This window comes from Ixodes scapularis, unplaced genomic scaffold (assembly GCF_016920785.2).
Source record: "Ixodes scapularis isolate PalLabHiFi unplaced genomic scaffold, ASM1692078v2 PGA_scaffold2__306_contigs__length_199485367, whole genome shotgun sequence".
Taxonomy (NCBI): domain Eukaryota; kingdom Metazoa; phylum Arthropoda; class Arachnida; order Ixodida; family Ixodidae; genus Ixodes; species Ixodes scapularis.
Window position 1 is genome coordinate 195,027,442 of NW_024609857.1, and position 21,788 is coordinate 195,049,229.

At 47.4% G+C, this 21,788-nt stretch overlaps 1 protein-coding gene across 1 annotated transcript in view; it reads left to right on the forward strand.

Annotated features, from left to right (window-relative positions):
* Positions 1-21,788, forward strand: part of LOC8053156 (axoneme-associated protein mst101(2)) — a 63,447-nt gene that overhangs the window by 9,649 nt on the left and 32,010 nt on the right. The window contains exons 4-5 of the mRNA XM_029976691.3: positions 5,571-5,768; positions 10,129-10,196. Coding sequence (XP_029832551.2) covers positions 5,571-5,768; positions 10,129-10,196 — 266 coding nt within the window. The remainder of the gene's footprint in view (positions 1-5,570; positions 5,769-10,128; positions 10,197-21,788) is intronic.

The window sequence follows — 21,788 nt, forward strand, 5'->3', positions numbered from 1 at the left end:
TTCGACGTCCTCGGAATGGCGGGGCTCGGAGGCTGACAACTGTCGGTGGTCCCGTCCGGCCTGCAAAGCTTTAACAAACGCGGGGAAGCGGCAAAAACGTCGGCCGCACGGTGGATACCCGGGGGCACCGACGGGACGAGGACGGCGTCTTCCTCGGACACCCGGCTTCCGATACGTGCTCACCGCCTTTAGCCGTGCTCGGGCCGCGCATGCACGCCGGAAGCTCTCGGGTGCCCGAGCGCGATCGAAAGTGCTCGCACCGAAGGCGGGACGACCGAAGGACCTCCGCACCATTTTCGCCCCGTCGGTGACCTTCGGCACGTACGGTCTGCCGCGCTCTGCTGTTCCTCGCCGGTGCCTACCCCAGTGCAGTCCGCGATTCTGCCGGGGGAGGTGCCCTTAATGAATCCCTCCCCTCCTTTGTTCCCTTCCCCGTTTCTTTGTGGTTTCTGCGGACGTCCCCGAAGGAGCCAGGAGGGACAACCCGCCACCCCGCAGCCCCCTTGCCCCCTCTTGGCCCTTCCGCGGTAAGGGGCGGGCTGGTGCAGCGGACGGTGCGTTTCCAATGTGGAGCGTGACCTCCTACAGTCGCCGACCAATGTTTTGGACTTCGCAGGGACCGAAAAAACATCAAAATAACGAAGCAGTTCGAAAAATCGGTAGATAGAAAATCTTGCCTTTATTACATCTAAGCGGGCTAAAAAAGCTGTAAATGCTGCCTTGCTTCAGGTTACGCCCCCGTTTGTGTTCAGCAACTCTCTTTTAGCTTGAGAATCGCCGCCTTCTTTTCTGGCGTTATGGTTGAGTACTTTCTGCGCTTCTTAGCGACGGATCGCGGCGGCGGAAGAAAAGAGGGGGCAGTGACGTCCAAGCCACCATAGTCCGAAAACACGATTCACCGAGACGAGATCGAGAGGAGATACGGCAAGTTCGTGACTGCAATGGCGACTGAACAAAGCATAATGGGAACAATAATGATGATGATAATGACGTGCAGCTGGAGAAAAAAAAAAACAAACAACCGAAAAGCATCACCTAGCATGACTTACCAGTATTTATATAGCGCTGCCAAACCAAGCCAATTCATGTGCAGCCAATATACAATCCAAAATGGCTGCTTCTCTGTGGTTTTTTACCTGCTGATCGCTTTCCGCCATCCAGTCTTCACGTGCGTACACAGCTTCTAATACGTCCCATTCTTTTTCCCCACTGCCTTCAGGACGCCGGCAAACGGCCAAATTTTGGGCAACTCTTAGCAGCCAGTGCAGCAATCTCATAGTCTGCGGAGCGACTATGAGATGCGCTTGCCGTGCCCCGTGTTTCTTAACTCTTTCCTTACTGGGCATATCAGTCAATTTGATAGATGGATTTCAAACCTCTATTTTAGCGCGTTCAGTGCCTTTTTGAGAAACATGGCACCGCCTAGGATGCTATGGAGGAGCTCTACTTTTAAAGGGACGCTGACAGGATATTTATGCTTGCCGAAGTTTTTAGTTGTACGTGACATATGGGAGCCCAACTACCCAGAACACAATTTGCAGCTCGAAATTCGTTTTTTTTCCGCCCGAAAACCGCCGATCGAGAAATGGCCGGTTTGAGTCGCGCTCACTCTCTTTTCTATGGTCACGGGCCGTTTTCTCAGGTTTCGACACGACCACCAACTTTAATCAAAGTCGTGGGTCATTGAGGCACTCAGTCAATACTAAAAGTAGAAAAAAATATGAAACACAGTTTTTGTGGCTTCCAAAAAGCTGCAAATACATTCATTGAAAAAAAAAAAAAAAAAAGAGGTTGCACAGACAATTAGAAGCATTCTGTGCGTTCACTGCATAATTGTCAATGTGGCGTCGTTTTGCGTTTCGTTGGACTTGCGGGTGGCAGCGGACGATGGCCGTGGGACTTTACTTCAGAACTGTTTGTCACGGTACCGGCGAATTCTGTCTTCCTTCTAAAGAGAAATTTTGGACCGATCAAAAGAATTGGTATTCATCCCGTACGACACGCCCAACCAGCAAGCCGATTGCACGAAGACGTCGCCGAGCCGTCGTCCCTTCTCGTGGCTGAAGACATCGCTCGCTCAAACGTCAAGCATGAAGTGCGTACCTCGACTTGAACACGCACGCGTACGGTTTTTTTACGAACTGCGAATGTGACCGATGCGTGGTGCTGCCCGACTTCAAGCCAAGAGTGCATGTACCGGAGGGAAATCGGCAGCAAGCTTTCCAACACACAGTCGACCAGATGCATTACTACGAACGAAAGAGTTCCTTCAGTACAGTATAGACCACTTACAACGTAACCGCTTATAGTGCAGGACCGGGTATAACGAAACTTTTTTAAACCACCGGTTCGCCTCCCATAGAACTCCATGTAATTACGTACTGCTTAAAATGCAGGCGCGCGAAGGGAAATGCCGGTTATAGTGCGGTTTTTGGAACAGCGCGTCGACTGACCGGCGCAGCGAGCACGCTTCCCTGTGCGACACTAGATAACGGCACGAGCCGCAAGCGGCGCTAGCGGGGCATGGAGATGGCTCGAAGAAGCGGGGAGAAGCGAAGAGAGGCGCTTCAGTTGGGGCCATAGCGACGGAGGGACACACGCACGTGTTGTTCACGAGCGTGCGTCCCTCCGCTGCGTTGGAAACAAACAACCGCAATGACAGACCAATCGCAGGTCGAGGAGAAGGGTTCGCGCGCGTTGCATGCCGGTCGCGGGCCGGCTGCTTCTATCCGCAAACATGGCGTCGGTTGTGATTGTCGACGTAGACGGCATGGTGGAAGCTCATCGTTCCGCTTAAAAGCGCTATCCTTGACTGTGAATTTTCGTTGTGTGTTGCTATGATAATTCAGCATGTACTAGAAGGGAAGATTCACCTACTTGTGCGGCGATGTTGTGGCGCCACTCTCAAGACGGCAGAAACGTCCGTGTTGTGGTGTTTGTTTACTTCGACCACAGTGGTGCTTGTGTTTTCGAACATAGCCCGGATTTTTTATCTGGAGCATTTCATGCCTGTGTTCAAGTGAAGGTATTACTGGCGCATACCGTAGAAATGATGCAAATTTTCGCTCGTTTTCATCGCCGGAGAAAAGCGATTAAGGTTAGAATCCGGAACGCTCGCAACGTCCGTCTGCAACCCGCGACGCCGTTAAAAGGCTGCGCCAGGCAAAAGTCGCTCATTTCTTTCAAAATGTGTGACACACTTGAGAGACAAGTGTATTAGTCTGGTGAAATAAAGACTTTCCTCGAACTAAGCTTTATTTTTCATTAACATAAAATAAATTCTTTTACAAAGGTAAGTTGTCTGATGGCATGTATTTTGGCCTGAAAAATTGATGTTTTGGTTATAGCGCCGTACCGCTTATAGTGCGGATTTTCGCGACTCCCGCGACATACATTATATGCGGTCTATACTGTAGCTCAGTGGAAAGACGTCCGCTTCACAAGCTGTGGGCATGGATTCAATCCCTAGTTTGGGCGTACTATTTCTTTTAAACATTTTGCAGTGCTTACATGTCTTTTTTTTTTACAATTATCATTGAAAAAAAAACAACAGTTGTTGTGGATGATACATCGCTGAACTAAATAGTATGGAATTCCATTTTTTGGCACCTCTGCCGCACAATGCCACTTTCAGATGCAGGACATGTGAGGCAGCTCTTCACGCAACATCTTGGGAGTTATTCTTTTCGGAGCCGATCACGGGAATTGATCACGGACACTCACTACTAATTGCCAACACTTAAATGTACAAAACAACTCATCTTGAAGTACAGAACAGCGAGCAGAACAAACATAACTGCAAAGGAATCGCATGGCAAACAAATCCCGAACGCTATTCGTCTGCTGTATGCAGAAGAAAAAAAAAAAAGAAAAGAAAATCGCACGGTTGTGTGTAGCCACGTAACGTTCGGCACTCACTCTCTCCTCTCCACATCTCCGTGCGGTGCGTGGGTTTCGGTTTCAGTTTCGAGCAGTTGCGTTTTTTTGGCTTCATTAAAAAAATATGTGACTCTGTAGCAAAATATTAATTGGATAGTATTCCGACACTATAATAAATCGCCAGGCAAAAAACAAAAAAAAAATTTTTGGGGGGTGTCAGTGTCCCTTTAAGTTTCGCCTTTCCGCGGAGTGACAATTTTTGGTGCGACTTTAAAGCTGAAGATTGTGAGCGATTGCATTGAACACGCCGTCCTCGTTGCGCGTCGACGCTCTTCAAAAGCATCGTCCGACTCGCGATTCTGGTGCATATGCAATAAGTTTTGTGGACGAGAGTGTGAGCAGTGAGTCAGCGGATGACATTGATTCGTTGGCTTATAGTTTCAATCGTGGCAGCAGGTCAGACCAATCGGGATTATCCCCAGATGCTCGTCGCTATGTTTTTATTTTTGTGTGCCGCATTTATTGCCCCTCTAAGCTTCCGGGGACGCACGGGGCTTCTTCCGCACACATTATGTTTCATCCACAGGATGTAGACCTTATATAGACACTATTCTATACCGTTAGCAGCACAAGGAGTGTAGTTTTTTTTTTAAAAGGCGGCTCGGTCCCGACTTTGGCACGATGCCACTAAGTGGCACATAACGCGTCGTTCGGGGCTTCGGGGGGTGGTACAGTCTTCGGGGGGGGCTAACTTACAATGGGAAAGCATCAACTGTCGCATGGAGCGAAGCCGACAGTACTGTAGCAGCACAAAACGGCACCTAAATTTTCATTTTCCCATTGGCTGAGTGAGACGGTATCTAAAGTCTTATTGGCTGCTACGCATCATATCAGATGCTTCGTCACAGAAGCTGATGAGGCCGCTCGAGGTCAAAGTGGACGCGCGTTCAGAGATAAAACAGAAAGAAAAGCACAGCAACGCAGATGCATCGCCACAGAAGACGGCGGGGTTGCTGAAGGTCACAGCAGACGTGTCTTGGTAATAAAACACAAAGAAAAGCGCAGCAACCCAGATGCATCGTCATGTAAGCCGGGGAGCCGGCGGGGTTCGCCGTGCCTGCGCCGTGGGGGGAGCGTGATGTCACTGCCAGAGCGCAGTGTGAAAAAGGAAGACATGGTGCGCTGCTTGTAGGAATGCTTTCTCATTCCTTCACGTAAGCAGTCTTATGTGTCCTCCTGTAATTATTGTTTCTGCAGAGCGAGAAGTTTTGTACGAAGGCTTTTAGAACTTGCAGGATTTCTTTTTAGAAGAGTAAAATACAGAATGTATATTTTTGATTTCTTTTTACTCGTGACACTTTGCGAGGCACGTTGAATAAAAATAAAAACTTCCGCTTTAGTTAGGCTAACTTTGATATTAATTATTTTTTCCCAACACCGTAGTGTCATTAAAATAGGAGCCACTTCGTAGGCATTGACGGAAAGGGGCTCGAATGAGAAGTACATCCGTTCCCGCTTGTTCTGGCCACAAGTTGATGGGAGGAATGCCGTTCGTTTTCTAAAATATTTTCCACAAGCACCTTTGCGTGAATGAAAAAACAGAAGTGGAATTCGTAGGTTACGAATGTCGGGAAATAACTTTAAGCGGTATTTACCGAAAGTACAGAAACTGTGGCGTTCCGGTGCCGCAGGTGCGGGCTCGTCGTCCGGGGACTACGGCTCCAAGATAGTGCACTGTCGGGTGTGCAATGTGTACACCAACAGCGCCAAGCAGCTGGCGGAGCACCTGGGAGGCCTCCGGCACAAGAACCTGTGCTTCAAGTTCAACGTGCCCATCACTTCCCTGGAAGTGACCAGCAAGGACACCCACACCCTGGAGGACACCAAGCGTGAGTTGCTCGGGGGGGCTACAGTTGCCCTATGCTTCAGACCATAGGTCGGCTAGTGCTACGAGTTGCACCTCCCTATGGACGTCCGTCTTCACAAAACGGTCGGTGCATATGTCGCGCTCCTTCGTACGCAATTGTGGAGCACCGCGAAACGTGGCACGCGGAGTCGCCGCAGCAGCCGACCTTTGCCACCGCATTTTGGACCGTCTTTGGACTGCCCGAAGAGTGCCATGCCATTCGTCTTTGACGTAGATGTTGATTCAGCCTACGTCTCGCGCAGTTCAGGTAACATACTGTCACAAACTGGCACCGGCCAACTCTCCCACGAGCTTTTTCTTTGTGCCTCTGGGCTGCTGGCCGTGCCCCTCCGCCAGTTGGCCTTTTGAGTGGGCTGCCCCACTTTGCGACCCTAAACGGGAAGACAAAACCCGGTTTTGTTTTTCTCTTCCCTTTTCTTTCCCTTGGAGTGCCTTGGGCGCCGCCAAAGCCGGGAAATACACCGCCGTGGAGAGGGACGGTTTTCGAGGGAGCCGATAGTTCTTGGGGAGAGCTTTTTGGGGCGTCAAAGGGACAAGACGCCGGCTGCTTCCTTTATTGTTTCTTCTGATCTTAATATTGAGTGGAGTTCCGTTTGGAACTTTGGGGTTTTCTTTTTGTTGTGTATTGTTTGCTTATGCGCCAAACTTTAAAATCTATATTTTCTTTTCCCAAGTAAATATATTGTTTTCTGTTCGAACATATTGTGTTCTTCCCCGAATTGGAGACACGCGCCAACCTCGTGGCCTGACTGGCCTTAACAAAAATAAATGTCGTTCACAGTCGCCGTAGACGGCCGGCGGGCGAACCGTTAAGGGCGAATCGTGCCTCTAACCCCCAGGCAAGGGCGACTGTGACAGATACTTACATTTAATAAAAGTGCTTGTAAGTTGAGGCGTTGTATATAATGGCACCAAAAAAATCTCTAAAAAAAAAAAGAAAAAAAAAAAAAGCTATTGGCACAATGAAAAAACACCTTCAAGTTCAAATGAAACGTGAACGTTGATGGAACTTTGAGCCCACTACAGGTGCAGCTTCCGAGCTTGGGCTCTGCTTGGCGAGGTTCAGACACATCGGAGTAGGACGCACAACCTCGCAGGCGCTCTACTCCGACGTGTTTGAACCTTGCCAAGCACAACCTAAGCTTGGAAACTGCGCCGGTAGCAGGCTTGAACTTCCGTGTTCACATTTCATTTGAAGACGATGGTACATGGATGGGACGTCACATCCCGAATCAATTTTAACCACGGCATTTACGTGGATTCGCATAGATCGGTAACGACACTTCTCGTCGAACGATTATGATGCAGTCCTCGTCGCCCGTGGATCGTTCCGGGCCAGAAGTCGCACACTTTCGAATTTCGAAGCTCTTTGCGGGTTTACAACGGAGTGAAAATGGCCGTCGGCGCTGCCGCGCTCACTCTCCCTCGACTTTTTAGGGGCCTCCCTCGAAGCCGAAATCGACGCCGCCGGTTGCTAGGCATCTGCTCCCGGCACGACGCGACGACCTTGCGATAGTTTCGCACAAGCGCTTGATTAGGTTTGCCGGCGCTTATGCGGAGATCTCGGTTCAGCTCGTAAATCTCTAACCACTTCCTTCTGGCAGGTTCGATTCAATGCACTTTTGCTAGCGAATCGGGGCGTTTGCACGGGACGTTTTGATGAGCCAACTCCGTCCGATGCACTACCATCGCCTTCCTTGGCAAGTGGCCAGGGACATTCTGCCCTGCTGGCCATAAGCCGTCTAGAATAATTTACATTTGTAGCATCGAGCATGAGCATTCAGCAATGCATCTTGCTTGCAGAAGTGCTAGTATTTTTTTAATTGCACCTAGATAATTAATAAATGTGGACTAAATGGATTAGTTTTTAAATAATGATTTAAGGGTCCAAGTGTCAATTGGAAAGTTGTTGAGTGCCTTGAGAAACACCCGACTGAAGCGTTTGCAACATTGAATGCTTTGCTGGATTCTTTTCTGGTCCCAAAAAGAGGGTCAGATAAATATGTATTATATCACGCAACAACGCAGGAAGGTAGGATTTCTAGGCCGTGCTCTCCCTGAAGGGTAACTCTGCTCAATTCTGCTTTTGGGATAATGAGTGATTTCGCATTAAAAAGCCCTAGTAAAAGACACTCTGTCACTTTTAAAAGACAGAAGACTATGTCACTCAAAAATTCACACACACACACACGCACAAAAAAAGAGGAATTTCTTGTTTGGGATTGAACTGGTACCCTTTCATTTTAAATTCGACGCTGAACAAAAAAGAAGCAAGGTTGTGAGTGACAAGTTTAAACCCATAACTCAGTCTTCGGTTGATTTTCGGAGACACAAGACATATTTTGCGTTAGTACCACTACCTTAGACACGATAGTATGGGCAAAGTTCCAGCAATCAAACCCTTTTTTTTGTGTTGCAATGGTCAGCTAGCCTGGCCACTAGTTTGGAGACCCAGAGTTTGATTACCGGTCGCACCAAGAAGATTTTGGTTTTCAGCGGCTTCATAACGTATTATTTAATTTTGTGGGGAAATTTTTTCCCGCTTAGCGGGGAAAGTTTTCCGCTAAATTTAGTGAGGAAATTTTTCCGCTAAATTTAGCGGGGAAATTTACCCATAATGCAACGGGCGGTGACGTCATCCATGACGTCACTGGTGACCCTCGTGACGTCACACATGACGTTACGGGTGACGTCGTCATGGGAAACGTCCCATAATGCACCTTGCAGTTACGCCGACGGCGACGCTGCTCAAGCCGGAAACGAGCGCCTAAAAGCTGAGCTTTAAAAAAAAAAAAAAAAATTCACACAACAAACGACCTAAGTTTGAAAAAGGTATTACATTCTTAAAACAGAAAAGATAATTCTTGAATTTGGTCTATTGCCAGTATTGAAAATCTTTCAAAATTATCAATTTTCAAGGCGAAAACCGAATGGTGTTTGGTCTAAAACCACATACTTCTCTATGTAGCCTGTAACTCAGACAACAAAGGAGAGACCCAATGCAACTCCATTGCTGCGAGAGTCTCCTTCGAGTCCCAAGCAGCACAACTCAAGATGGTCTTCTGGAACAAAAAATATGTTTACTAAAAACATTCCAACAACAAAATTCGGCATTGATTTTGTAGAGGTTTTCTTTTTGCACTTTCAACTCAAAAACTGTTTTATTTTAATAAAAGTAAACCAAAAGTAATAAAAATATTTTATAAATTTCTTTTCAAGATTTGTTTGTTTTGTTTGAATTCTAGACTTTGTACAGCCGTTAACTATGCATATTTAGACCGAAATATTCTTTGTAGTTTCTTTGTTTGTTTTCTAACTGAGCATTTTGCAATTTGTTCAGTGCTGACAATAGACAAAAAAAAGTGTTGCTTTTAACAAATAATACTTTTTGTCAAATTTGTTTGTTTTTTGGTTATTAGCTACATATAACCGTAGGTTATGTATTTTTAGACTGAACACCTTTTGGTTTTTGCATTGAAAACTGAATATTTTGCAATGTGTTCAATACTCGCAATAGAACAAAATCAAAAATTATTTTTTTGCTTAAAGACAATAATATTTGTTTCTAACTTTGCTCGTTCGTTGCGTTAATTTTACATTACCTATATCCATTGAGCATATATTTTTAAACCAACTACCTTTATGAACTTTTATTTTTTTTTGAAAACTGAGTATTTTGCTAATGTTCTTATTGTCAATTTATTTTAGTAAACAATAACAAATTATTTATAAAAATATTTTTGCAGGTCTTTTTTGTTTCTCTTATTACTAACAAATGCAAGTTTTAAGTATTCATATGGTTGCTTGTTTTTGGAAATAAAAGGGGAATATCAGTTTATAAAACATTTTTAACATGCCTGCACCCTTAAAAAATACACAGAAATGTGCTACAATACCTATTGCATAATTTAGAAGAATATATTGACATACTAAAAAACGTTTGTTTCACAGTCTCATCTTGAACCTTTCTGGAAGAAGGTGTTTGTTTTTTTACTCTATGGCTCTAGTTTTCTGGAAAATTCAAGGTGTCGTCAAGAAATAAAAATAGCAAAAATATTTTTCAATCACTACTTCCGCATCAGCAGTAACACATATAATTTTTATAGACTGAATCCACGAGGGTTGAACCTAGGCCTGGTCGGCATGGAATGACCCAAAAGTGGTAATGCCTCGTGTCAACAGCAGAAATGATGCTGTGGAGCTGCGAATCGTGCATCAATTGTTTCTGTAACGTTGGTGTAATTTGTTTTTCTTACGACTCTGGGTTTCTGGAGAGAAGTGTTTGTCCTGGGTGGTGCCCAACCAGTGTCTCCCTTTGGCAGTGGTGGGCATGAAGCTGCGCTGCAAGTACTGCCAGGTGGAACTCAACTCCATGAACCAGTACGAAGAGGTGCGTGCCCAAGTCATTAGTTCATCGTTGCGATGTTGTTGCGGGAAATATCCCCTTCACAAACATGCGCCATTCCAAAGGGGTGCAAGAGAGGGTAGGGTTGCTTAAAATAACCGACCTGAAGGTCTTAATATTTTTTTTTCACGTTTGAACGATACAAGGGTTTTTCTCGGGATTTGAAAACATCTGGTTGATGCTTTGTCAGCTACCTCTCTTTTGTCACTGCCCGGACTAAATGAAATGAAAATCCCGAACGAAAGATTGCCCGTTCTCTCTTTCTGGCTTAATACCTGTGACGGGAAACTGCCGAAACCTTGCCTGTTGCGTCGACTTTATGCAATATTGAAAGGGCAACTTCGGCCCAAAACGAAGCCAAAATAAATCACTGGCATCACTTTAGTGGTCGAAATATGATTACGGCCGAAATATTACAGCAAAGTGAAGCCGCCTACTCCACTAAAACCGATTTTAAAGACGAGACCAGCCGCTCTTTAGCAGGTGGCAAATGGGTTCACCTTTAGTCGGATACGTCTACGCAGCCGGAGGTTGGCTAGACGTATATGTCACAGCAAACTTGTGACATCGCGGTGCAGCCGTACAACTGATGATCAGCGTTGCTCTCTCTATAGCAGACAGTTTTGGTTTTGCCGTGAACCTTCGAAACCAAACTTTGAGCAGTGATGTTTATAAAACTATGCGCAACATAGAGAAAAAAAATATATTCCTCATAATTTAAGTACACTGCTTTAGATAAACGCAGTCGTAATTCCGAATTAAAAAATATCAAGTGAAGGTTCCCTTTAAAGGGATACTACGAAATTTCGGCGCTCATTTTTTTGGTCTATATGTGTTCAAAAGAGCAGTATCACATGGAACATACAAATATCTTGTTAAAAAAGTCTCGAAAAGGAATTTTAAAACGAATTAAACGATTAGCAAAGAGCACCTGGTGGATGTCGCTAACGCCTCGTTTGTAATGCTCGTCTAGGAACCTTGACAGCTAGTGACGGAGGTTGTCTCGTCTTCGGCCACGACGAGAGAAGGGGGGAAGGAGGAACTCCCCTCTTCCCGAGAATCCCTTTTGTCTGTCGCAGAAGTCGCTATTGTCCCCCTAGAAGATTATAGAAGATTAACCCGTCACTCAAAATTCGTACAAAAGCAGCCGCTTTGGTGGCTGGAACGACTAGGCCATCCTCTCTACGTAAGCCTCGCCATAGCTTTGCTCGTCTTGAGACGACCTACGTCACGATTGCGTTGGATGTCACGTGCTCTAAGCTGGGCCTTCTCCGAGCGCTTGCCAGAGTGGGCCGTTTATAACGAAAAATACAGCCACCAGGATCAAAATACAAACGTGCGATTGTCATTTACGGAAATTGTGGATCATATTCAACCTATTTTTGAACAAGATGGGAATATTTCAAATTTCGTTGAAGTATCCCTTTAAGTGGCAACTCCGCTTAATATTTTAAACTCGCTTCTCACTTTCTCACTTCCAAGATTTTGGGATAATTAGTGATTTTGCATTATAAAGCCCTAGCAAAAGACACTATGTCATTTCCTTCGCGAAAAATGGAATGTATATTTTATATCTAATTTTAAACACGAGGAGAAATCGAAACGCAAATTTTGGCTCTGTCCGGCAACATTGGCCTCGGGCAGCCAAGAACATGGCTATCACGTGATACGAAATGTCATGTGATCCTCTACAGGTTGGATTGAGGCGGGTGTGTGCCAGGCGCAAGTGTCCTCTGCACCGCACTCTACGTCACGTTTTGATGTCTATGACATTCGACGACGTCTGCACAGCTGCGTCATATGTCTGTGCACGTGGTGTCCGTAGTGTGGACGAAATTCTGAGAGAATAATCAAAAGCAGCAAGCACGCTTCCCTGTGTCGCACAGGGAAGTATGCTCGCTGTGCCGGTCGGCCGGTCGGGTCGGCTGGCTGTTCCAGAAACTGCATTATAACCGGTATTTCCTTTCGCGCACCTGCATTTTAAGCGGTATGTACCGTATTTACTCGCAGAATGAACGCACTCGCGTAATGAACGCACCCCTCAAGTCGGCTCTCAAAATTTCGACTTTTTTTTTCACTCGCGTAAGAAACGCACCCCCAACTCGGACGTCAAAATTTTGACCCCCTCCCCCTACGCGCGCGAAATGAACGCACTTTTCTATCCTGGTGCAGCGAGGTCCCGAATGCATGGGCAGCGTGGGCGAACAAAACGCCTTGGAAAAGGTGTTAAAAAAAATTCGCAAAGATCCAACGGAAGCAAGAAAAAAAACATAAAGAGGAGCTTTTTTTTTTTTTTTTTTTGCACAGCGCAGTTTTGATTTTGGGTTCGCGCGCCGCCGCGCGCAAGGAGGTAAGAAAGAGAAGCGGAGAAGCGCTCGAAGCGAACGAAACAGCTTGCGAAAGGCGGCAAAAAGAAAAAAAAAAACCCACAGAACTAAGAAAAAACAAAAACAAAGCTTTTTTTGCACAGCGCAGTTTGGTTACGGGGGATCGCGCGCCGCCCGCAAGGAGGTAAGAAAGAGGAGCGGAGAAGCCCCCTAAGCAAACGAAACGACTTGCAAAAGGCGACAAAAAGAAAAAAAAAAAAAAGAAAAACCCACGGAACTGAGAAAAAAACAGAAGAAAAAAAGGAGCTTTTTTTTTTTTTGCACAGCTCAGTTTGGTTACGGGGGTCGTGCGTTGCGCGCAAGGAGATAAGAAATATAAGCGGAGAGCCTTCGCCTAAGCAACGCCAAGCAAATAAAACAGCTTGCGAAAGGCGGCAAAAAAAAAAAAAAAGGAACTGTATCGTTCTTGTGTGGGCTGGTAAGAATAGACAACTTGGGTATCAGGATAACAATGCTTTGGTTTATTCCGTGTTGTTACTTATATAGCCGAAGGTGGAAAGGGGTTAGTGTAGTAGAGGGCAAGGGAAAGGCACGTGGCAATGGAGCATACAGATAGCTTGTCCGCCTTGATCTGATACGATACATCCTCCTTCCCAACGGTCGTTCACCGCTGAGATCAACACCTCTGGCTCGTTTGCTGGAAGCGCTCGTCATAACCCAATCGCTCCGGAGGCCGCTTCTGTCGTGTTGTCCTTCGTGGTGGCTGAACCGTTGGCTGCTGAGCTGCCGTTTGTAGAGTCGTCGTAGTTGCCGTTTGTAGAGCCGTCGTGATGGTTGGCGCTGTGGATGTCATTCCGTGTGATGAGGCCCGGTCGTTGTCCGAATCTTCGTCGTCTGACAAGTCGACCTCGCATTCTTCCTTCGTCGCTAAAAGGTGTCGACGGTTGCGCCGAAGTACGGTATTATTCTCCGTACGCACGTAAAAGGACCGCGGCCCAGCTGATCCAACTACCTTGGCTTTCCGCGCCCATGACGCTCCATTCAGGCGTACCACGTCGTCGTTTTTAAGGCGGGGCAGCACCCGCTCGTTGTGGCCTGTCTGTCGGTGTTTCTTGACCCGTATCGCAGGAAGGGGATCGAAGTCCGGCACGGGTGTGCGCAGCCGCCTTCCTTGCAGCAGCTCGCCAGGAGACCGACCATCTTCGACAGGACATGCCCTGTAATTTAATATGCCAAGCCAAAAGCATTCGTTTGCAGCTTTCGTTTTCTTTAAGATGCGTTTGATTATTTGTACACCCTTTTCCGCGAGCCCGTTAGATTGGGGGTATTGCGGGCTGAATTTCACATGTTTGAAATCGTAATGCTTTGCAAACAGCGCGAACTCGTGGCTGCTAAACTGTGGGCCGTTATCTGAGCATACCTCCGTTAGGATGCCGTATCTTGAAAATATAGCACTGAGTCTATCAATAACCGAGGTGGCTGTTGTGTCGGGTAGGAGCTCCACCTCTGGGAAATTGGACATTGAATCGTAAACACACAGATAGTGTCTTCCGGAATACTGAAAGAGATCGACACCGACACGGTACCATGGTTGAGTGGGCGTTGGTTGTAGAATCAGAGGCTCTGATGGTTGCTTATAAGCATATGTTCTGCAGGTCGGACAGCTTTGGATCAACGACTCGACATCAGAGTTTATGTTCGGCCAGTAGACTAATTGCCTAGCCCTAGCTTTGCACTTTACCGTGCCAAGGTGGCCTGCGTGAATCCTCTTTAACATCTCTCTGCGCATGCTCGTGGGAATTACTACTTTCGTTCCTTTCAAAAGTATGCCGTCTACTACTGAAAGTTCGGCGGCAACTGATTTCAGCGCCCCTTCCACTTCGTCTCCCCTCCCGAGCTTTCGTAGTACTACGCTAAGATACGGATCAGTAGCGGTTTCGTGTGCAAGTTTCGCAGCCGTTTTTTCACTTACGAGTGCTGATACGACTGTGACGGCGGGAATTTCTACGTCGCCCGTGTCGGCGGCCCCCTTGTTCCCAGGAGCAGGAGATCGAGAAAGCATATCAGCCAGGGCCATCTGCTTGCCAGGAACAAATATCAACATGTAATCGTATTTGAGCAATCGTAGGAAAAAACGTTGCACTCTTGGCGGCATATCGGCTATGCCTTTCCTAGATATGTTTATCAGCGGGCTGTGGTCGCTCTCGAGTATGAGTGGGCAACCATACACAAAATGGTTAAACTTTTCGCAACCGAAAACCAACGCCAAAGCCTCTTTTTCAATTTGCGAATATCTCTGTTCCGATTCACTCAGCGCTCTCGACGCGTAAGCGACCGGTTTCCAGCAGTCCCCATGACGTTGTAGGAGTGCAGAGCCAATGCCACTTTGAGATGCGTCTGAAGTTATCCTCGTCTCCAAACCTAGGTCAAAAATAGCAAGCAGCGGTGCCTCGCTTAGCTCCTGACATATGGCTTGCCACTCGTTTTCATGATTAGGTGTCCATTCAAAAATGACGTCTTGTTTGATCAGGGAACGCAGAGTCGAAGTGCGCTGTGAAAGTGACGGTAGATACTTGCTAAAATAGTTAACAACCCCGAGCAACCTTTGTACTGCCAATTTGTCTTGTGGCTTTGGCATTTTGAGAAGACCGTCCACAAGGGCGGGATTGGGGCTAATGCCTTTGTGGCTAATGATGTCGCCCAGGAACAAAATTTCTTGAACGCCGAATTGGCATTTGGCTGCATTAAAATTTAGGCCCGCTGCTTCAGCTGCCTTTAGTGCATCGTGCAGCCTCTGGTCATGCTCCGCCCTAGTCGCACCCCAGGTCAGCACATCGTCCACGTATACACGTATGCCAGGAAGGCCCTCAAACACTTCGTTGAGGGCTTTTTGAAACACCTCACTAGCTGACGCTATGCCGAATGGAAGGCGTAGAAAGCGATAACGGCCGAACGGCGTGGCAAACGTGCATATCTTGGATGATTGCTCGTCCAGTAAGATTTGGTGAAACCCTGCGTTTGCGTCTAGACACGAGAAAAACTTCGCGCCTGCCAAGTCCGCTTCAATATCTTCTCTACGAGGCATTTGGTAGTGTTCTCTTTTCAGGTTTTCATTAATCCTTCTGGGATCCATGCATACCCGCAACTTGCTGTCTTTTTTTAGTACAATGACTAACGGGCTTACCCAGTCCGTCGGGCTGCTGACCTTCTGAATGATGCCTTCGCGTTCCATTCGGTCCAGTTCTGCACGAAGAGGCTCTCGCAGCGACAGGGGAACCCTTCGAGCTGGCTGAACGATTGGCACGGCGTCCTTGCGTAGCACCATCTTGTATTCTTTCGGGGTACGCCCGGTTCCGTGGAAAAGCTGCGGGAATTCCTCGAAGACTGCTTCGGTGTTGCTCGTCGACACGCCTTCAACAGCGCAATTGACGATGCCTAGCTTCTCGCTAGCTGCCAAGCCCAAGATAGCGCTGTGGCCGTTCTTTATTACGAAAAATTCGGTGCATATCTGGCGGTCGCCTACCGTCACGGGCGATAAAAATGTACCGACGTGCTTGATGACGTTGCCACCGTAGGATCTCAGAACAGCGCCGCTGGGTTTCAGCGTCACGGTCTTGAACTTGCGGAACACTGATAGTGGTAACCCGTTAGCTTGTGACCCTGTGTCAACTTTGAAACTTAGGTGTTTGCCTTGAAGACACGCGTCCACCAGCCAGTCGCGTTTTTTGTTGGCGCTGCCGACTGCGACTGCGACTTTTTCTCTTAGTCGGCGCTGCCGACTAAAAGAAAAAGAAAACAAGAGTTTTTTTTTGTTTTTTTTTTTTAGTTTAGTTTGGTTACGGGGTCGGGCGCCGCGCGCAAAGACATAAGAAGTTACTTCGATTTTTTAGGATAAAAGGTCCGTCATGATGCAAGTAAATACGGACACAAAAATTTTACTTTGCGTAATGAACGCCCCCCCTAACTTTGCATCGATTTTTCGGGAAAAAAAGTGTGTTCATTCTGCGAGTAAATACGGTAAATACATGGAGTTGCATGGGAGGCGAACCGGTGGTTGAGAAAGCCGCGTTATACACGGTCCTGCACTATAAGCGGTTACATTGTAGGTGGTCTATATTGTACTATTTGACGCGCAGTCTTCCTCGCTGATACTAAAGAGGATGGCACTTTTGTTTTTCAAAAACAATAATGAAGCGGAGTTGTTCTTTAAAGGGGTTAGGCTAGATTATTGCTGAAATGGAATGCTCATAGGCTACTTAGTATATACACCAAGTTTACCGATTTTTTTAGCTCTAATAACAGTACTAGTAATTTACGAACGTTGGTCCTTTTCGTCCGACGACCAGGCAACACTGCCCAGGTTACAGCACCATGGTGCCCATAAACCACGTGATCGTATTTAGTCAAACCCTCTCATTCTAGGCGCCCTCAAGCTCGCCTTGCCACGGTACAAACACATAGTCTCGCGGTACTCGGCTACTCCAACGCTACTCTCGCTCTCCCCCCCCCCCCCCCCCCGACATTCCTCCCTGCATGCTCGTGCGAGATCGCCTGCAACCATATCGTCTCAGCAGCTGGTCCTCCCAACATCGGTCGATAACATTGACCCTCATCGCTGCTGCGATCAAAGCGAGCTATGTTGTAGCTCAACACGGTAAACAACAAGGAAGCTGAAGCGCCAGACACCGAGGGAGCAAAGTCCGCGAGTGCTTGCGAGAGGACGCCGCATGTTGGGCCAATGACATCGCCGACCAAACAAATGCGGCGGCCTTCTCGAACGAGCTGTATTTGAGGGTCTCACGCATAAATCAATTTATCCGCAAAACTATTGCGCCATTTACAAAACAAATACAGTCACCGAGCGATTTTTCGGGCACCAATTTTTTGGTCACCTCCGATTATTTGGACGTTTTAATCGAACCTTCACTCACCCCATAGTGTTAGCGTACAACAGTGACCGAAATTGGGGACGCCATAAAGCTTGTTGCTCGAAATTTCGGACATAATGTGTGTGGTTTACTCAGTTTACAGCCACAAAACAGTTGCCGCAATAGTGCCGCAAGCTTAGTCACCGCCATTTTGGTTGTTTTGATTTTGCCCTGTAGCCACGGTATCACGTTCTACGCAATAAGCAAGCTGGGTCGAGGCTAAAGTTGGGTTTTCCGGTTCTGCTATAGCCAACATGGCTGCCGCCTGCTTATTCTTGTGGCTGTTCCAGTTCTTCTCGAGGTCCGTGTTTTTCGAGTGCGACCTCGAGAAGAGCGGCCGTCTGCCGTTCTTGTGGTCCTCGAGCGCAAAGGGTTTTTGCCCATAGGCTTAGTATTGAAGCAAGCTTGGTGGACTAAACAGTGTCAAATTGTGGCAAATGGCACCAACTTCAACTTCGCTGTTTGTGCCAATGAAGGCACCGGCAAAGCGCTGCACCCTGATGAAACATATCAACAAACAAGGCAAAAGTGAATAACATAAAGCGAAAGTTGCACGAGAAATTAAAATTGACAACGAGCAACTGGAAAGTAGCCAATATGCTTGGAAATTGATATTTTGACTGAAATCGATTTTTCGGACCGCTTGGTTATTCGGACTATTTCGGGGTCCCCACCGAGTATGAAAATTCGGTCGGTGACTGTATAGCAAACTATAAGAATTTGCGATGGGTCCTAGCGGTATATTTATTTAAGGGGGGACACTACCCGGAGAAAAAAAGATTCTTAAAAGAACATTGATTTTGAAAAATTACATATTTACATCCATCTACACCCAGAGAGTATTCCCAGAAATTTTCACTAGTTTACACTGCATAGTTAATTTTTTATAAATTATTTTCTGTCCTCCAAAGCTAAAGGAAAGGTAGGGTTTGAAGCACTTTGAACACATTTTTCTCCATTCCACTTTTTTGTATAAATTCCATTTTAGTCAATCTATCGTTTGAGAATGGAAATACAAGCAAGGCTCATTCTTCACTTTTCCTGACTGAAATTTAATAAGGAATGCGCCTATGGAGCTTGTTTTTCACTTTATGGATGTCTTTTATAAAAAATGTTGACATTTTGTCGGAGTCACAGAAGACCAAAAAGTTGACCAATTTCGCAGAAGAGAAAATTGATAGAAATCAATTACATTTTACAAAAACCTTTCCATAGGCGCACCCTTTAGGCATTCTGATACATACCTAGCGAATAAAAATCTTTAGTATTGTGATAGTTTTCTGACGATAGATTAACTAAACAGTGTAGGGGTGTTGCTGATAGAAGCTGCCCTAATTTCCTTCCCAATTAACCGACAGACCTAAAATTTTGTTATGCACCCTCTAGCATGACCACCAGCCTACCCTGTAAATTTCATTAATTTTAAGCCAAGGGTTCAAAAATTGACCCTCCCAGGGGGTGTCTCCCCTTAAGGGGGGACACGGGCGTGAAATCGCAATTTTTTGGCAAAAAACTGATTTTTTAATTTTTTAATATTTCGGTTGAGCAAGTAATAATGCGCCATCTCCTAGAGTTTTATAGCTATATCTGCAATATTTACGGAGAAATAAAACATTTTCGACCAGGCGACGGTGCCAAATCGGACGTTTCGCGAACGTGAGAACCCGATGTTCATCATTTTCAAATCGCCAGAGTTCCGCGCCAGTTAGGCCTAGAACGATCGACATACCGTCGCTGTAAAGGGCATTTCTTCGCGGTTCCGAAACGGCAAGTACCTCCGTTCGGGATGAAACGCTACACGGGCAATAACCCCGTAGAAATCCAGCTTTTCACGTGCACAGAAATCTCATTAGCCGCGCTGATTGGGCAGAAAACCGAAACTCGCAAGGGGATTGGCGTACGGCGAGTCACGTGGGTTCGTTTGCCTTGTTTATCGCTGCGCTCGCCACTGCCCGATGCTTGCTCCAGTAGCGAAAGTGCGCCATATTTCTCGCTTGTTTTGCGACCGATGTCAACATGCCGACAACGAAACGGAAATCGACGGAGGCATTTGGAGCCCGCTCTCGCTCTGCAAAGCCGCGAGGCAGATCGGGTGGACGCCGCTCGCGCGAAGCTACCCAAGCCGCGCCGTCGTCTGAGGCCTCTTCAGTGCAAAGTGGATCGCCGCCGCCGTCACTTGGCTCGTCGCTTTCCGATCGGTCATCTTCACTGACGGAGCCTAGACCTTTGGCCTCGAAAGAAGAACTTCGGGAAGAAGCAAACGAGCTCACGGCGATCGAGCGAAAGATCGCGCTGCTCACGGAAACGAACCCCGACGATGTCGCAAGAGAGGAGGCAGACGCTGCCGTCACTGTGGATCCTCTAGATGGGTATCGCTTGGTCGATGTGTGTGCGATCAAAAACTTGATATGCAGTCTTCTGTGCCCAACATGCTTCAAAGCAGACCTCAAGCTTGTGGAGCGAAACAAGGGAGTGCGCCTCCGGTTCGTTGTGGTCTGCCCGCGTTGCGGGGACATCGCGGACTCGCCACACTCGTCAACGATCGAGGACTCCAAACAAAACGAGCTTGCTGCACGCATCGTCCTGAGTTCCCGGGATTGTGGTATCGGCCACACAAAACTGACTAACTTTTTCGCGCAGATGAATATCCCGCGACCGATGCACCTCAAGTCATATCAAGAGCTTGCCGTCAAAGTTCATGACGCGTCGATGTTGGCGGCGACGGCCTGTATGAAGCAAGCAGCTCAAGTGGTGCGGACCACTTCCGGCGCAGCCAATGCGGAGGGCAAGTTCGTCTGCTTCTTGCGCAGGGGGTAGCGGTGACGTCAGAACGCCGAGCCCTGATTGGCTGATCGCGCCCCCCTATCCGAGCGTCGTCTGCTCCTTTGCAACGTCGTCGGCTCGCAACGTCGTCTGCGTCTGTCTTACCTTTCCTGCGACTTTCGTAAGTCGCAGGAAACAATCTTACGCCAAAAATATGCGTAAGCCATAACTTAAGAACAAATTTGTATTCACGAAACGAAATTTTCGCAAGTTTTGCGCAGGTTACGACGAAATTCTAGGACAGCTTTGAAGCTGTCGTACGCACTTCTTACAATCAGCATGGCCGACAGCGTCGCGGTCGCGACGACCCACGGACGTTTATTTTTCTATGTGCGCTTCTCACGCGTCCCGACTTCAAGCAGCAAGAAAAAAGTAAAAAGTACTTGAAACAGACCACAACGAACAAGAACGCTGGATCCACAAACACCCGAGAAAAGCTCCAATGGCCATGATTCCACCGAACGCGACCAAGCGAGCACGGCAGTTAGGCCTAGCAGGCACTCCCGGACTCGGCGACCGTCTGCCCACGACCGGCTGGCGTGCTGAATGGAATATGCCCGCGCGACCCTTGTGAACCCTTCCCGTATTATACTTTGATCGCTGACCTCACTTTTGGATTAAGAGGTCAATTTCTTCCTCTTGTTATCTCCTTGTTTCCCGAGGCAACGGCGACTCTCGCCGGTGAAAAAGCGGTGAATCTCCGACAGACGCAGGAAAGGTAAAGCAGCCATCGCTTTGACTAGCAGACGTAGAGCAGACGACGTCAACTGCGCCAACCCGCCGAAGCTGCTAAAGAATGGGGGGTATCGCCGCACACGAAAGGAGGGACAAAGTATTTGGGAGGGAACTTGCACGCTCACCTCCCGGTTCTTAGTAAACAAACCTCGGCGCCTCGGGACACCTCGCCAGTGAGTCCTCTGAATTCCCTCCTTGATGTGCGTCTGCTAGTTGTTAGACAAAAACAACGTACCGCTCGAGTTATTTCGTCTGCCCTCTGTGAAAGGCGAAGTCGAGCTCGCATGTAAAGACCTGCACTTCTGAAAGTCGCAGGAAAGGTGAGACAAACGCAGACGATGTTGCGAGCAGACGACGTTGCAAAGGAGCAGACGACGCTGAGATAGGGGGTCACGATCAGCCAATCAGGGCTCGGCGTTCTGACGTCACCGCTACTTCCTTTCTCATGCGCAGAAGACGAAAATGAGCCCACTTGCGAGGCGTATAGTGAAGATTTGCTAGATGTTTGCGTCACCTTTGACGGAACATGGCACAAGCGCGGGCATACGTCGCATTTCGGTGTCGGCGTGGTGATCGACCTTGAGACAGGCCTTGTGCTGGACTTCGCTGTAATCAGCAATTACTGCCACGGTTGTTCCCTCGGCCCAAAAGAGGACTCTGACGAGTACGAGGCGTGGCATGAAAAACATCAGCTGACATGCCAGAAAAACTTTGGGGGCTCAGCGAACGCCATGGAGGTCCAAGCTGCAATCAAAATCTTCAGT